We start from the raw sequence: 18,991 nt of genomic DNA on the forward strand, positions 1-18,991 counted from the left end.
GAAATAAACCATATATATAGAGAGATAGTCAGTATATATAGAGAGATAAACCATAAAGAGAGAGAGATAGACTATATATAGAGAAAGGGGACTGACAAAAGTTGTCAGCAACAGTCAAAGCTTTGCACTGAGGAGTGAAGGTTGAAGTGGCGAGGCAGTGAAAGACCACGACAGCAATGACTACAACAGCTAACATGGTGTGACCGACTCTCGTGCATGTGCATTTAATGAAAACATGAGTGAGGAGGAGTAGAGACGATGGGCAAAGTGAGAAGAATCTCTACAGGACTGCCAGCAACCTGTATTTAAGAATTCAGGTGATAAGTCTTCTTCCTCTCAGTACAGACCAATAAGTCTCCTGTGTGTCATGAGTAAGTTACTGGAATCCATATTAAATAAAGAAGTAGTCAACCACCTCAGCAGAAATAACCTTCTCAGTGACAAGCAATATGGTTTCCATTCTGCCAGATCTACAGCAGATGTGCTAACAGTTATATCTCATAGGATTAGTTAATCTCTTGACAAAGGCTTCCTTTCTAGGGCAATTGCTCTTGACATATCAAAAGCCTTCGATAAGGTATGGCATAAAGACCTACTTCACAAGATTTCCAGCTATGGTATAACTGGAAATGTTTTCTCAATCATTAAATCATTTCTTTCTAATAGGCTCATAAGAGTAGTGATTGATGGGCAGAAATCAGAGGCCCACAGTATGTCCCTCAGGGATCAATCCTGGGCCTAACTCTCTTCCTGATCTACATCAATGACCTCCCTAAAGACATACTTAATTCATTCGTTGACATCTATGCAGCTGACACTATCATCTATGGCAACGCATCAAAGGCCGTAAATGACAAAGTTCTCTCTGATTTTCTCTCTCTGATCTTGAGCGCGTGGTACAATGGGGTAAGAGGTGGCTGATTACTTTTAATGCATCTAAAACCAAGCTCCTATCTTTACATCATCAGCACTCTGATCTCCATCTGGCATCAATTGAAATGGCTCTTGTCTTGGGGAGGCTTCATGTTTTGATAAGCTTCTGGGCTTGACCTTTACTCCTGACTGGAGATGGAACACGTACATCAAGTCTGTTGCCAAGGTCACTGGAAAAATGGTAGGATCCTTCTACCACTCCAGATGCAATTCTCTATCTATATAAAAGCCAAGTACATCCAAGGATGGAGTACTGCTGCCACATTTGGGTAGGAGCTGCTAAAAACAGCCTATCCTGTCTTGACAGAGTACAAAATAGACTTCGTGGCTTAGTGGGGGATGCCCTTTTCTCTTCCCTTCAACTGCTCTCCCACAGAAGAGACGTTGCGAACCTGTCATTGTTTTATCGTTATTTCCATGGCAAGTTCTTGTCTGAGCTCCAATCTCTGGTCCCCCCTCACGAATCTTTCACGAAAAACACTTGTCTAGCTGAAACTACTGTCAATAATTTTCCCCATTCTTTATCTGTGTCCAAATCAAAACATAGATTTCATGAACAAAGCTTCTTTCTTAGAAGTGCATGCCAGTGGAACTCTCTTCCGTTTGCCTGTTTCCCACCTGACTACAACTTGGATGTCTTCAAGTTCAACATAAACAAATTCCTGATAAACCGCCCTCTTAAGTAATCCAATTTATCAAATCTCCATTACTAACAATTACTAGTATATTATCCCATTAATTACTGTACACGCAATAACCCTTATCCCCCGAGTGGCTCCCGGGCCTTGATAAGTGTTATATGTGATTGGATTTATTAAAGAGGACTGATGTAATATATTCTTTGGTGTTGACTGTTCATATTAGTCTTAGTGTGTTCATGTGTGTGATCATGTTGTGAGAGATGGAGACATTGGTGGGATATAGAGACAAGGTACATATAAAGAGAGAGACATTTCTGTCTATATATATAATAGACAGTGTACATGTTACTACAAGAGAACCAATTCAATGAGATGAGATTTGTGAATATCTTGATAGATAGACTGAGAGATAGAGCGTTTGACATTTACATTTTGACAGTTGTACATTTTTATAAACACAAAGTTCACATTAATACAATTTCACTTTACCTTTGTTTTGGTGATGATGATTTTCACAAAGTTCTTATAATATAAATGGACAACATGAAGACGCAGATACAAAACCACATGATGATACGTTTATTTCTTTTTCGACTGGTCGGACATGATTTTGTATTTCAGGGATTCAAAGTTGTTACATGGCTATCTCTAGACCCTCTCGCTTCCAGAGGGAGCCTTGACTCTAATGGAGAATTGGTCTGATCTCCTCTGCTTCTCTGATCTGACTCCCTTCTCTGGCTTCTCCTCACTGACTGATTCTGATTGACTTATCTAACTAAATTCAAAACTCATGACGTCACTGCATGACCAAGCACGTGCATATGAAAACACATGGCACGACATGCCTCCGTGTTTAAGCATGCATTGTTATTCACATGTTTCTTAAAAAGCCGACCCTCTAACCTAATTTTCATAACCCACTTTACAAATAACATTTTCCATTGTCTGTTTTTAAATTTCTTATTTTAATTTTCATTTTTATAACAGAAACAAAATTCATCATTACATTCCTTTTTCAATAAACAGATATCTAACTATTTTGTGTGAGCTAAACAATGGCAATTCCACATTCCTTATTTTCAATAACATTCTGTATTTATTTTAACTTATGATTAGAATTCTCAATTCCAAGTCTAGCTTCGCAAGTTCGAATCCTTGACTATCCTATTTCATATTTACATTTAACTAATTCCCTATTTTTTTACTTACACGAAAAGGGAACAGCCCTCATCATGTAACACATGTAAAAAAACAAAAAAAAATTGTGCGCATATAATTCATGACAACATTGGATGGTGGAAATACAAAGCTATCAAGCAAAGCAAGAATAAATCTCAACAACGACATAACTGGATGGAAAAATCGAAAGAATGGTGAAATACTAACTACAGACCAATGATTTCATTTGAGATTCGGGAAATGCAGATTTGGAGCCAACCGTGCACGCATAACAATTGTAAACAACAGAAGAAAGCGTTGGAATATAAACAGCAGAATGTCGAGTTTTTGAGTAGCAAGTTTTGACAGCAGAGTGTAGAATTCAAAGTAGTGAGTTTTGACAGCAGAGTGTAGAATTCAAAGTAGTGAGTTTTGACAGCATTGTGTCAAATTTAACCCCATAAATTATTAGTTGGAAGTGCAGCACAGTTGACAATCCATCAGGAAAAGTGTAGAATAGTTAACATTTGATTATTTAACCACAAGCTATTTTGACAAAATGGAAAAAATGGTCGCATGAGTGAAGTTAAGCAGTGATATCCTGAGGCCGTTTACTGGAGAAGATGATGTGGTCACATGGTCCCATAAGCTGAAGTGAGTTGCAAAGCTGCAAAAATATTAATGACGTAGGAACATTGATTTTAATTTCTGGAGGGGAATGCATTAGTGGTCTATCTAGAAATGGGAGAAAATGACCAGACCGATGCTGAAAGCATTGAAAGAAGCTTGAAGACAGCATTTTCAAATAGTGCTTTTGAGGCCTGTAATAAGCTCAGAAGAGTTACTTGGACTGGATAATCAGTGGATGTATATGCAGCAGAGATAAGGCAACTAGCAGGTTTGGCTGGATATACAGGACAAAGCCTTGACAAGACTGTTAAACTGGCTTTCGTGAGTGTTTTTTCTGATGACTGCAACAATTTAATGATATTGAAACCATGAAGTGCTGAGATTTGTGGTCTCAAGAGTGCATGGTGTTCTGATGTGGAAACGAGGGAATGCGGTTCCAGAAGTCCCTAGTATCATCACATGATAAACCGTATTCTCCTTGTGAGACATCTCATTGTACCTTAGGGACATCCACGTCAATCGCTGTGTGACGTAATTCCATGCTGTTCAGAAACTAGCTTCTTCACTTTCATTCCTGTCACCTTGCTTCCTGTTGATCCAGCCCTTGGTCATGTCTTCACGAATTAGACCTATCTGAAACATGTGGTTGTATGGTCGGGCAGCACACAAACACAACCTATACAACCCATTGCAACAATAAAGAATGCTGATCAGTATCTGTTTTAATAGCCTACAACTTGGAAACTAAGAGTTTCTGGACTTATATCTATCGGAACTGTTTTCATTATTTATACATATAGAATATAAACCACAAACCTGAAATTATGTCCAAATACGTTGTATTGACAAGTGGTGTTCAAAACGTCTGCTGCACAAATTGTCCGGCCGCCACCTAAAGGTTCCGCTTTTTGCTAATCGCATTTACCTCCCTTTGTAATCTTGCCAAAATAAAGGTTATCAGAAAATGGCGGACGATAGTGTTGACAAGTGGATCGAGATCGCGAAAGAATGTAAATACCTTCCAGAAAATGACCTCAGGGTTTGTATTTTAATTCTATCTTTTTTATAAGTTGATAATGTCCATCTAGAACCATTTCTTACTCCCATTTCGCTTTGGATTGTGTGAAAATGGCGAATCACAAAAAGTCACTAACTTTGTAGCATGACACATTACGTACGATTTCACATGTGAAATGTCGCCATTAGAAATAAAAAAAAAAAAGATCTAAAATAATTTCAGCATTTGTTTAGGATGTAAGTAAATCGTTTAGATTTTACATATACTTTTAACTTATTAATCTTTACAACGACAAAGACGAGCTTTTCAGCTGTAAATCCGAACAAAAAATTATATTTTATCTACGTTCACCTTTATTAATAAACTATCTATATAAAAAAAATCAAACTTTCTCGATTTTAACAATTTTATCACTGTTCACTTATATTATTATCTATTTAAAAACTATTTTAATATTGCATAATTAACAAAAAATATTAAAAAATAATTTTGCTTTTAATAATCTGTATAAAAAACAAAAATCACTACTCATGGATCTGTTTTATTTTTGTCGCTTCTGCATAACTTACACCTGATTTGTTGAACTCATAAAATAAAACGAAATTTAAGCGATCGGTACTTTTGCCGAATACGGATTTTCAAGTTAAATTCAAGCTTTACGTTATCTTTTGTTTATTGTTAGGTGAAAGTACAGAATAATTACAAAATGCTTTCCCTCCTCCATGTTAAGAATGGTTTTCTAAATAATAAACGATGTCTGTATTTTGCGTAAGTACCAAAAATCTTATTAAAAATATTTTACGAAATCCTCCAGAATGCATTTCGTTTTTTACGTAAATAAGTCGGCCATTTTAATCTTTTGTCATTTGATGAACAAAAAATGAATTGCTTTGTAGCAGTTTGAATTTTGAAAGGGATTAGGAAGCGTTTACATTGTCGAATAGAAAATTCTTAGCAAATATTCATGTATTAAATTTAGAATGGTACTTATGCAGAATAGTATGAACCGTGCTGAAATAATAACATTGTTATTTAGAAACCCATTTTTAACATGAGGAGGGGAAAACTATTCGGTATTTTTTTACGACCTAACCCAGCGTAGTATAAACACCATGTTAACAACGGCTTTCAAAATAATTACCCACCCCCCAACCTCGAAAGCCATTCTTAATATGGAGAGGTTGCGGATGTTTATACTATGTTGGATTAGGTCGTAAAAAAATACCAACTATTCTATACTTTCACCTAACAATTTAATAAACAAAAGATAACGTAAAAATTGAATTTAACGAGAAAATCTCATCTAAAAAAAAAAAAAGAGCACGGTCCGTATTCCGTAGGTACTTAAAAGCTTTGGACGCTATTTACACTCAATAAAGTTCATAAACAGAAAAGATTTAAACCACATTTTTACTTTTTAAACAATAATTGGCTCTAGTTGTTATGAGCATTTGGTTCAATTAATAATTTCATAAGATAGGATTGAATTCAAACCTCAAAATACTAATATATATATATATATATATATATATATATATATATATATATATATATATATATATAATTTGGTTAAAATCGAAAGTATGCGATTGAAATCGTAAAACATCCTTTTCAATCTTAGTGTAAAATCAATTTGCATGTCTTATATTTCCCCCCAGAAATAAATCTTTCTTCCAAAAAAAAAACTTGGGGGAGGGGCAATGATCAAAACAAAAACGAAAGTAAAAAAACAAAGTAAAGCCAAAACAACGCATTATTACGATATAATTTTTTTGCCTTCAAACGTATATAATACATATTTTATTTTATTCAAACTCAACCAGCGCCTCTAAGGGACAAAAATCTAAACAAAGTGTTTCTACAGAATTTTAATTCGACTAAATCGAATCTTGTCAAACTAAAAGCTGAAACAGGCTAGGGGTATTTGTTACAATAGACAACAAAGTAAAAAACGGGTGAAAAAAAATATTCTAATTGAACTCCCAAGAGGAAGGTGATTTATAAGGCAAGTTGGCATCGATCAGGCTGGTGTTGTGGGAGGTCATGTTGGTGATGTTCTTGATGTATGACCAAACGAAGTAGTCCAGCAGGTTCAGGGAGGCCAGTGAGAGAAGGGTACAAAGTCGTAGCACTCCTTTCGAAGCCAAGCCTCTTTGGACTTGTGGGCGAGTGCTGAGTTTTGCTGCTACACCCAGGGTCTGTAGGCGGCCACTTGATTGCATCAGGAAATCCCCACACTCTTCAGCACATCCAGGTACACTTTGGTGTTGACTTTTAAGCCGATTTCAAAGATATGAGGTGACATGATGTGGCCCTCACTTGAAGTCACATCAAAGACCATAACTGTGGCCAGAAACTTCATTGTGCTGTGCCCTCAAGCGTTGAACCATCCGGATTTGCATTTTGAGGTCGCTGGCAATGGTCCTGTTGTCATAACAGATCAGTAAAGAGCATGAGTTGTACAACGGCACATCTCTGATCTCGCTCCTAGAACATTGTATCACTTTCAGACATGATAGAGGGCTCTATCGCTCTCGGGATTTGTGCACAGCTAGCCAACTAGTAGATGGTCTGCAACCAGAAAAGAAAACCGGTTTTCATCAAACAGAAATGGAATCATGTTGTCTTTTCTAGGGTGATAATTTTATTGTTGCACCCTGTACATTAAAAAATAAAGCTATTTCTTTATTGGATTATCACAATAAAATAAACACTAGAATTCTCTTCATAACCAACTTAATATTTTAATTAAAGAATCATGAAAAAATAAAATCGACGTGAAAATATATTTGACTTAAAAACAGATTTTATGTTCGATTGTAGTATAGGGACTATTATAATATTTCATCTGTTTTACTTAGTTTTCAAGCACATCTTTTGATAAAATAGATTGTTGATCATAAATTATATTTTTTGTTCTGATATGAAATTGTAATTTGTGTTTTAGCGTCAATATTTGTACATGGCGTTTAGAAACTTGATGGTATAACTTTAGTAAACATAATTCTGGAAATGTTTAATTTCCGAAATGACTAGTTAAACAAATATTGATCCATTTTCATATGCATCAATCTATGTGTAATCTCAAAGTTCTTTTTTTTTCTCTCTTTTTGGGATTTGACAAATCCATCAGAAAAATCATTGAGCTAGGTTTACTTCAGGACTAGAAGAAGTCGTGTAATGGACAACTTAAGACATTGCTCAGAATTGTCTTGTTGATCTTCATTAATGATTTTCTGAATCATATTCTTAGATCATTTGGTGACCTCTATACAGAAAACACAATTGTCTATGGACGCATCTTGAAGAGCAATGGTGATCAAGATGTGTGGATTCTCTCTTTTGATATAGTGCAATGGGGAAAAAAGTGGCTTGTTATTTTTAACCAACCGAGCTTCTATCCTTTCACTAACAAGGCTGAGACCCTTGTTTTGCATTAGTGAAAATCGAAAGCTCTCTTCTTGCACCATCCTCTTGTTTCGAAACGTTCGTACGACTAACTTTCACATCACGTCTAAAATGGAACATGGATATCCACTCTGTTTCTAAGTTTGCCGAAAAAATGGTTGGCCTGTTGCTACGGAAAGTACTTGACTCTTGATACAATACTCTACAGTATTTGCCAGTGGACTTCATTTTTTTCTCAATGTTGGCAATGAACCGTTGTGTTTGATCAGGACTCTATGAATTTATTGGAAGGAGCCGACTCAAGTGAGCCCAGATGAATGTCATCACAAGTCAAGTCAGTCATGTGCGTGTGATGTGTGTATTTTTTCTTTTCAATAAAAGCATTCTTTTGTATGATGATCAGCTATTCCTGATCTAGTGTAATTGTGCAATTACTTCAATAAGGAAGTTGTTCAACTTTGTGATTCAATCATTTTTATTTATTAAGGAGTTAACTATTAACATCAAACATCTGATTCATTTTTCAACAGTTAACTCCTTAAAATAGTGACTTTAATCAAAGATTTCATGAAATATTTTACAAAGAATAAAACTTTGCATCTTTGTTGTATTTTAGTTGCTTAATAACTCAATTTTTGCATTTGTTTTTAGGAGTTGACGTAGCCATATAGGAAGCTAATTTTAGCATAAACTATAAAACTATCACATGATCTTTAGCAAAAAAGGATCGCCAAAGAAAATAAGCTCCTTTTATAATAAATTCCATGTAGTTATTTAAGTGACCTACATCATTGACAGAAGTAAAAATAATGCAGAAAAAAATAGTAGTAATAAAAGTTGGCTACCGAAAGTTTTTCCTGGTATATAAGTATATCTTCAAATGAAAATAGCCTTCATCTGTGGCTGGCTGCTGAAAGAAAGGGTGGATTCCTTTCTTTGTGGTTACCTTGAAACTTTCTGCCTAATCTCTTAATGTAGTCCTTCAATTTAAATAAATACGTCCAGGAGTCTGATTGGCCATCACGTGATCAAATTAGTCATGCGGGAGGAAATAATTATCAACATTTATAACTGCTACATCAGCCCCTGCTTAGGCAGAAAGTGGATAAAGAAAAAAGTTACTCTTTTGCTAAGTGAAAAAAACAACAAGATGGTTACCTTCTTAGAACAGTGACTATAATGAAAGATTCCAAGAATAAAACTTTAAATCTTCATTTTATTCTCTTCCTTAATAACTTGTTCTGGCATTTTTTTTTTTTTTTTTCAGAAGTACACTAGTCTTAAAATAAATAAAGGCCTTCGACAAGGTATGGCATAAGTGTCTACTTCACAAGATTTCCAGCTACGGTATAACTGGAAATGTTTTCTCAATCATTAAATCATTTCTCTCCGATAGGCTCATAAGAGTAGTGGTCGATGGACAAAAATCAGAGGCCTGCAGTATTAATGCTGGAGTCCCTCAGGGGTCAATCCTGGGCCCAACTCTCTTCCTGATCTACATCAATGACCTCCCTAAACACATACTTAAATCATTCGTTGACATCTATGCTGATGACACGACCATGTATGGCAACACATCAAAGGCTGTAAATGACAAAGTTCTCTCTGATTCTCTCTCCTCTGATCTCGAGTGCATTGTTCAGTGGGGGAAGGCGTGGCTGGTTACCTTTAATGTATCTAAAACCAAACTCCTATCCTTACATCATCAACGCTCTGATCCCCATCTGGCATCAATAGGGATGGATGGCTCTCGTCTGGGAGAGGCTCCATGTTTTGACAAGCTTCTGGGTTTGACCTTTACTCCTGATCTGAAATGGAACACGTACATCAAGTCTGTTGCCAAGGTCGCTGGAAAGATGATAGGATCCTTCTACCACTCCAGAAGATATCTCACTACTGATGGAATTCTCTATCTGTATAAAAGCCAAGTACGTCCAAGGATGGAATACTGCTGCCATATCTGGGAAGGAGCTGCTAAAAACAGCCTATCCTGCCTTGACAGAGTACAAAATAGACTTCGTGGCTTAGTGGGGGATGCCCTTTTCTCTACCCTGCAACTTCTCTCCCACAGAAGAGACGTTGCGAGCCTATCCTTGTTTTATCGTTATTTCCATGGCAGGTGCTCGTCTGAACTCCAATCTCTGGTCCCCCCTCGCCAATCTTTCACGAAAAACACCCGTCTAGCTGAATCCACTGTGAAAAATCTCCCCCACTCTTTATCTGTGCCTAAATCAAAATGTGGATTCCATGAACAAAGCTTCTTTCCTAGAACTGTATGCCTGTGGAACTCTGTTCCGTATGCCTGCTTCCCACCTGACTACAACTTGGATGTCTTCAAGTCCAACGTTAACAAATTCCTAATGAACCGCCCCCTTAAGTAAACACTTCATCAAATCTCCACACTGACGTAATGTACTTGCAATAACCCTTATCCCTGAGTGGCTTCCGGGCCTTGATAAGTGGTGACCACCGTGTAAAAAAAATAAATAAATAAATAAAAGTTGACTATTTTCATTTCTTTCTAATAAAACTATTCCTTATTTTGCAAAATATTTTACATAACATTGACTTAATGCCATCATTTCAATAGGGTGGAAATCGTCAATTTTGTGATTCAACCATTTTCTTATTTAAGTAACTGTTGAATTCAAACTTCATTCATTTTAATGAATTGTCCAAACTTTTTGACAGTTAAGTCATTAAAATGAATGCCACAAATGCTGAGAAATATTAAATTTAGAATTTTGTGTTGATTCCTGAATGTTTTTTTTTGTTTTTTTTAATAATGTACTAATGTGTCAACATTTATCAAGGCCTAAAGACCACTCAAGGATAAGGGTTAATGAGTTTGCCAGGTGGACAGTAAAACAATGTAAGGATTGGTTGAGATTGATCAGATATTGGATTAAAAAGATGGCACAGCAAGAATTTTTTTAACATTGGACTTGAAAACGACCGTGTTATAGTCAATTGAGAAGCAACCCTATGATATTGATGTTTGACATCTCTAAATTTGAAAAGATGCATCTGAAAAAGATCAGAGGTTTTATTGTGAACAAAATGAATAAATCCAAATTTTTAAATCACATTTTTATCATAGTTCACATCTTATGAATATTCTGTATTATTTGGCAACTTAAAATTTTTTTACGTTTTTGAATTTTGGAGGGGAGGGGGTGATTCTACAGACTACTGTTCTCATTTGCAAGGATCCATCATAAAAAAGTACTTTGTAAAATTCAGTTGAAAGTTACACTCTTTTGGAGGTTGAAGGTTCAATCCTCAGTGCAGATGGCATTCAAAATACAATTGCAAATTACTTAGGATTTCTACCTAATCATGGCTGACAGAATGAGAGCATGCTGTGGATTAAATAAAGAGTTTTGTTTGAAATTCTGTAGATTCTCAGGAAGTTTCGACAAGATACACCTGAAGAAGGTCAGAGGTTACATTGACCAAAATGTTGTGAAACTTACAATCAAGATAAGAACAGTTATCGAAAAAATCGAAATAATACGTTAAAAATTTTTTTTTTTTGTTAGATTTCTAAACATTTTCTTCTTTGTTTCCCCCTTTCAGAAATTATGTGACATGGTATGCGAACTTTTACTAGAGGAATCTAATGTTCAACCAGTCTCGACTCCGGTTATTGTATGTGGCGATATTCATGGGCAGGTAAGTTGTTTCTGATTGAATGCTTTGATATTCAAAAACATCCGTCACCAAATGTACCTTGAACACCTCGTATCTATCTCACCCTATCACCTCAGAATCCATCCATTCACTTCTACCTTCCTTTTTGCCTACACTATTTCCCAACTCTATCAACTAATTGAACTTTCTCCCCTAGGAAGTGGTAAGGCCTCAATTTGGGAAATTTGGAAAGTTAACTACTTCTAGGTTTGTTTTACTAGCATTCATGACTGGTTCGCTATCTACATTCATACCAGCCTTGATATGACCCTGACAAAGAAGTAGATTTCAGCTAAATGTGACCATTCAGATCAAGAGATCAAAGTTTCAGATTTAGGAGATTTTTTTTTTTTTTTACCCATCATCTGTATTTATTAAAATGAGCACTTGATGAAATTTTCAATGCTTTAGTTTCAGTTTTTATAGGATTTTGAATTTTGGACTAATTTCAACTACTTTAACAAGCAAGAACTTCATGTGGAAGCATTTCTGAAAATGTAATTTTTAATGTTAGTACACCTTTGGAAGTATAATTTTACAAAAAAATTTTCAAAAAAATGGTCTTACATGAAGTTTTTGCGCAGCAAAATAGGTGACCGCTCATTTTTCAGGAGATAACAAATTTTCCATTGTGCAGTATTCTAAGTCCAGTTTTGGGAACAATTGATAAAAAAAGTCCTGAATTTTAGCATTTATTGGGTTATTTCCGGTGTTGAAAGTTGTTTAAAATGCATTTACAGTGGATGTTGATCCCATTTTACAGAACATTGGAAAATTTTTATACGTTTTTCTTGATAAAATTTGTTAAACATTTTTAGGAGATTCAATGTACCAGTTTTTAAATTCTTAATATATTGTATTTCTTAGATACTGCTAGCCAAAAATGGTTTCAAATTCATGGAAAATTCTTAAAAATGACTGTCCATATTTTTCAAAAATTCAAAATCCAATAAAAACTAAACAACTTCAAATAAAAAATGGCTGAAATTTTCAGCAAATGTTCATTTTAATAAATAGTAATGATTGGTAAAAAAAATTGTTTTTTAATCTGAGATTTTGATCTCCTGCCAGGAGTGAATTAAATTAAGCTGGAATGTCTCGGCTGGTGAGTTGATCTTTCTTTTGCTGGAATAAGGTTCAGTTTGGTCTTAGAAGGTGCACCCTCCCAGGGCTTATCCTTTTGGTTTATTGCTAATTGCCTGCGGTACCTTATCATGGAATTCCTTAAGGACCATTCTCAGTTATATTTACACCCAACAAGATGCCTCCACTTTTGAGCCTTGTGCCATATTTTATTGCATTAAATTATCCCACTACTCGTAGGTCCACTCTTTCATTTGAAAGGTTGTCAAAATAGATTTCAATAATTAACAATTTTCTTTTTTGTAAATACAAAAGAAATCTCTGTGCAAGCAATTACATTTTATAAATTCTCCAACTCTACTGCATTTCAAATCTTTCAACTTTTTATTATTTTAATTTTATTTCTCATTACAAGCTTTTCACTTGAGATGACTTTGTTTTTTTTTATCTTAGGCTGCTCCTCCACCACCTTACATTGGTATTATTAAAATGTTGTTTTCTATAAGTCGTATTGTTCAGCTGCGCATTGCTGGAGGGCCATATTGCACAAGACTAAAAGAGAAATACTCACTTATCCTCCTTCTATTGGAAAATTTTCTTCACATTTCTAGAAGCATCTTTCCTTCACAGGTTAGTTTATAAAACTACTGACACCTGAAAGTATCCTGTACCTCTATAAGGCCACCATTCACCCATGTATGGAGTATTGTTGTCACATTTGGGCTGGTGCATCTGCTACTAGTCTATCGCTCCTAGACAAGGTTCAAAAGAGTCGCCAACCTGATAGGTCCTGAACTGGCATCTAAGCTTCAGCCTCTGTCCCATCGACGAAACGTTGCATCCCTCTGCCTGTTCTACAAGTATTTTAATGGTGAATGCTCTGACGAACTGCAGACACTTGTGCCCCCACGACGTAGACACCCTCGACAAACCCGACAGGCAGCTAAATCCCACCCCCATACAGTAGAGATCCCTAGATGTAAAATATATTTCTACATATTCACCTCCATATTCATTATGTTATCTCATTCTGTCACATGTTTTTTCTGGGAGCCATGTTAAAAGGAAAACACTTGTTTTTTTCATTCGCGAATTCTAGCATTTCTGAAAGCATCTCTCACAAGCTGGTTTACAGTTACTCGAAAAACACAAAAGGAATTTCCATCAGTTTCTTTATTTGATACTACACACTTTTCTATTTCATGTACCATTGAATGAGAGGAGTATTCTAACTTCTTCTCCCTCAGTGAAAACCGAAGATGTCTTCACTGTTTAGTCACAAAATTCATTCTTATGTTTACCCATTCCGTAGTTATAAAATAATTTTTTTTTTGTCTATTCAATTGTTTGTCTACATATTTCATTCGCCTAGAAATCACTTTTATTTTTCAAATCTCATAATATATTTACATTCCACCAATGCATGCTAAATTCGAAAATACATTTAAAGAAATCTTGTTATACTATGAACATATTTAAGTAATAAACATTTTTATTTGTAGTTTTATGACCTCATGGCCCTGTTCCGTACAGGTGGGGAGATGCCAGATCGACACTATGTTTTTATGGTAAGTAAATCTTTTTTATTACTTTTTTTATAAAAATAAAAAAAAATGTTTGGTAAACCTGCATTCTTTTCTCTTAAACTTTTGTTATTAAAAATATTATTTCTTCTTCATTTAACATCAATTTTTCTCTTGTCCAAATATCAGGCATTTTTAATATCTAGCAAACTTACTCTTCAGTCGATGAACTGTCCCCTGAAGACATTACCAAGGTTGCTCCAAAAAAAGATGAGCTTTCTCTGTTGAAAAAATTACTTACCCCAGTGAGTATCATATCTTTACAGAGTCATAATTTCCCCATGCATAGAGTATTGATGCCACATCTGGGTTGGTGTATCTACTGCTAGTCTCTCACTCTTAGACAGTCTGAAAATCCTCACCACAAAGTTGGACCTTTGCATCCGTCATATTATGAGAGCTTAATTTATCTTTTCTATATAGAGACAGGTTTTAGCTGTCATTTCAAAGATTTTCTTTCACGAAAATCTACAATAATGAAGAAAAAAAAATAGATTTAGAAAAACAGAACTTTCTAGAAAAATCAAGAGGATTCTAAAATATTCTGAGTGGTGCTCTCTATAAAAGAGGTTTTTGCGCTAACTGGACAGTTGTTAGTTTGTCAACATGATGAGTTCAACCTCAACTTCGGCATGATTCCAAAGTTATAAATTTAACTGAAACAATCCTATTTAAAACCTGGTAGTAAAAGTAACTTATTAAAAATATTTCTCTGACGAAAGATATCATAAGTTAAAAATTTTGAGATTTCTTTATGTGAATAATTAAACTAATTCTAGGCATAGTCTGATCGCCTTCTCCTAATACCCTCCTCTACTTCCCTGTCACTAAGTTTACCAATTTTATCATCGGCTTCAGTAAAAATAATTTTTTTTTTGTTTTTCATGTTACACTTTTTTGTGTGATTATCTTCTATATATAATATTTTGATTGCAGAAATTCCCCTCTGGACCAAATTACCGTAGGTTTGCACTAACAGATGTCATATACAATTTTTTATGTCTAAACTGTTACCCAACATCTTATGTAACTTTCGCACGCTGTTACAGACACATTTATTCGTTATAATAAAATCTTATATCCTACGAGCGCCATCATCACGACCAACAACATATTTAGACGAAGTGGTTTGCATTTTCCCCTCTACTCCACAAGTACTCCCACCACCCCAGTGAAAACCGGGTAAAAATGTACAGAATATAAATATATTGCCATGACACCCTTATTAACTGCATTATACACTAATAGACATACAACTACCTTCACATTTCCCTATTTGAAAATAATGATTTCTCCCTACGTATATTCTGGGTATTCTCATTGGCTGAAAACGTAAAAATCTGTTATTCTGGATTACACATTCATACTAAAACGAACACTTCGCATCTTCACTGACATGACCTCTACCTCTACACGAATCAACATTTTTCTGAATATTAAACCAAATAAAAATATGCTACAACTCTCATTATTATAACTTTTCGTAGTTACACACTCACATTTACCTACAAATGCATAATATCGTCACACATTGTTTGAAAAGATATACTTTCCTATCATCGATTTCCGAGAAGTTAACAACTAATGTTTACATTATCTTACTGTAATCTTTACATTTTCCTTACCAAAAGGCATTCATAACAAAGCTTTCGAAATAAGTTGCCAAATATTCTTTCTTACATGTTTTCATCGATTGAACATATCGTTCGTTGCTTTTAGCGTCATGAGTGCTTTAGATTATAAAAATGAATCTTAATAAAAGAAACAAGCATTTTTTTTATATAATGTTTGTTTCCAGTATCCTAAATTATTTAATGACAGAATTAACAAATTTTAATAAACAAGATGGATTTTCTTTTTTCAATGTTTGTTTTTTGCGTCCAAAATTACATGACTAAATGAACGAATCTTAGTAAACAAGACGAACTTCACTTTTATAATGTTTGTTTTTAGTGTCCAAAATTATGACCTGACTAAATGAACGAATCTTAAACAAGACAAACTTTCTTTTTTTAATGTTTGGTTTCAGCGTCCTACATGAAAATTTGAACAAATCTCTTCCCACTTACAAGATGGGGTGTCTATTCTGAGAGCGGTTCTTAATATGGGGATGTTGCGGGTGACCAGAGGAGGTTGGGGAGGTCTGTTCTGAAAGCTGTTCTTAATAGAAGAGGTTGAAGGTGTCCATTCCAAAAGCCATTCTTACCATGAGGAGCTTGAGGGTTGGGCGGCAGCAGTAGCAACAGCAACAACAGTACTTTACTGTTTTTACGAGGGGCAGTGATTTATTATAGATCATTTTTTTGCTTGAGAAATTTTTACCTTATATCCACCTATACACTTTCCTTTAAAATGACGACTTTTCTAGATTTTCCGCCATGCTGATTAAGAACATCTGATTTATATTTGCCGGATACAAGTAGTTTTCTCCTTATAAAGTCTGTATTATGGACTTTATATCACTGGCCGTCATATTAGTACACACAGGTGAGGATCAATTCTAATTATATCCAACCAACACTGCCACCCCCTAACTTCTTTGTTGGTTCATAGTATTTGCATGTAGGGATCTTGACAAGGTTTAAATTTGTGGCAAATGTTTTGACAGTCACCCACACTACAAAAAAAACGGATGTCTATTCTGAAAGCCATTCTTAACATGGGAATGTTGCCAGTGACCATTCTGAAAGCTGTTAACATGAGAAGGTTGGGGGTGTCTATTCCAAAAATCTTTAACATGAAGCAGTTGGTTGTTGGGCAACAACAACCATACTTTAAATTTTTTATGAGAGGAGAGGGGCATGCTTTCACTGGGCAATGTCGGTTAGCAGGTCCTGCTAGTATTTAAAATAAATCACCCTGTCATTCTCATTTAATTTCTTGTTTTGTTACACTTTTGACCACCTAACACTTGGAAATGGTGAAACCCAATTTTAGAAACTTTGGGGAGTGCAGCTAACTCCTGGTTGTTATTACTCTCAAGTCCACCCTGACATATGATAATACATGTTAAAGTTTTATTTATAGGTTAAATAGAATTTGTCGCGAACATAGCATAAACTGTCGCAAAGATACTTGAGTAAGGTGTTTGACTTTACTTTAATTTTTTTTTTTCTTTTTGACTTTTGGTGATATTTACTCAGGATGGGTTGAGCTGGCTCTTCCCATAGAACACACAATGTCCCAAATGAATGCAGACCATGCATGACAGTCCACAGCTGCCAAGATAGTTATGGGTAGTCAGTTCTGGGACCACTGTAGATATGTGGACCGGAGGTAGATTCGATGTCAGCTTTGATGGTGTGCAATCACGTTTTCAGCTGGCCTCCTAGCCTTTTTCACATATATTTGCTATATATATATATATATATATTTATATATATATGGTATTTCAAAATGTTATTCTGTAGCATAACATTCTGAAATAAATAAGCATAATCTGATTTGAGGATAAATGAAAAAAACATTTGCATTTATTCATTTAGATATGTTTTTTACCTTTTTCTTTTGTAAACATGCCACATTTAAGTATTTGATATGAAAAATATGACTGAAAGTTTAACATTTTGTGACTTCAATTTTTTTTTAATGTACAATTTTCTTTCATTAAAACTAGATCTTTTGTGTGTGTGTGTATATATATATATAAGAAATAATTGATGATGAAAAATTTATTGATTCATTAATGATTCAAAGAAAAAACCTTAACCAATGGATTTTCATTAGAAGACAAACATAAGTAACATTTTTTATATCTAATTTTTTATTCTTTAATGAAAAAAGCTTATCTTTGAAAATCCATAGGTTAAGTTTTTTTTTCTTTTAAAACTGAATAAGATACAATATTTATTGCTCCATCAAAAATTCAAACAAAAGATTATCCTTGTTTGAATTTTTGATGAATCAGTAAATATTCAGTTTTATTTTTCATCATCAATTTTTCCTATTTCTTTAATTGCTCTATTTAATATATCAAGTTTTTTTTTTTCATTATCTTGATAGATTCTAAGATATTTATATTTATTGTTGTAATTTTATATATATATATATATATATATATATATATATATATATATATATAATAGTTTCATTTTTTTGTAATTAATATCAATTATTATATTTTTGTTTCCAGGGAGATTTCGTAGACCGCGGATATTACAGTTTGGAAACTTTCACATTGTTACTCACTTTGAAAGCCAAGTAAGTTCCTTGTGCTTTATAGTTTTGTCAGAACTACTATTTTTAACTTGGGATCAATATTTATGTATTGTTTGTCTGTTATACAAATCAATGCAGGTTTGCAACTAGAAGGTAATAACATTTTCCAAGGAAACTGATGTCCTCATAGATCCTTCCGGTCATTGGATATTGAATCCCATCATTGAATATCTGAAACTGCATTTTAGAGAAATAGAAAATCATATAATGGGATAACTTTCTTTCGAAAAAAAATTATTTTGCATTTTTAACAATCGGGATCCAATTTGTGGGTGAAATAGAATTTATCATTTGTAGACTAATATATATGTAATTTTCCTTTGATAGTACTATATAAAATGTGAAGGTGCATAGGTTGCATCTTCCCAATTTATTGGGTGTATATTTTCTTGCACTTTCTAATATTGACCATTTTAATTTATATTGATCCCCCGATTTATTGGAGAGGGAGCTATGTTTTCAGTAGCGTCCGAGCTTCCGTGCGTCCGTTTGTCCAGACAATTACCAGATAATTGTCCATTAGTCTTTCCTAAAATTTTGCCACAAATTGTATTTCATTAAATAGATGTGCACAGTAAAAAAATTTTTTTTTGGCAAAAATTCCTGTTGCATCCCCAGGGGCTCAA

At 34.4% G+C, this 18,991-nt stretch overlaps 1 protein-coding gene across 1 annotated transcript in view; it reads left to right on the forward strand.

The window, feature by feature from the left end:
- The first annotated feature begins 4,281 nt into the window (after nt 1-4,281).
- LOC145268755 (serine/threonine-protein phosphatase 6 catalytic subunit-like) overlaps nt 4,282-18,991 on the forward strand; it is a 36,697-nt gene continuing 21,987 nt past the window's right edge. The window contains exons 1-4 of the mRNA XM_080124351.1: nt 4,282-4,401; nt 11,368-11,463; nt 14,067-14,132; nt 18,280-18,347. Coding sequence (XP_079980477.1) covers nt 4,327-4,401; nt 11,368-11,463; nt 14,067-14,132; nt 18,280-18,347 — 305 coding nt within the window. The 5' untranslated portion in view covers nt 4,282-4,326. The remainder of the gene's footprint in view (nt 4,402-11,367; nt 11,464-14,066; nt 14,133-18,279; nt 18,348-18,991) is intronic.

Source organism: Euprymna scolopes, chromosome 44 (assembly GCF_053919585.1).
Source record: "Euprymna scolopes isolate OS-2025 chromosome 44, ASM5391958v1, whole genome shotgun sequence".
NCBI lineage: Eukaryota > Metazoa > Mollusca > Cephalopoda > Sepiida > Sepiolidae > Euprymna > Euprymna scolopes.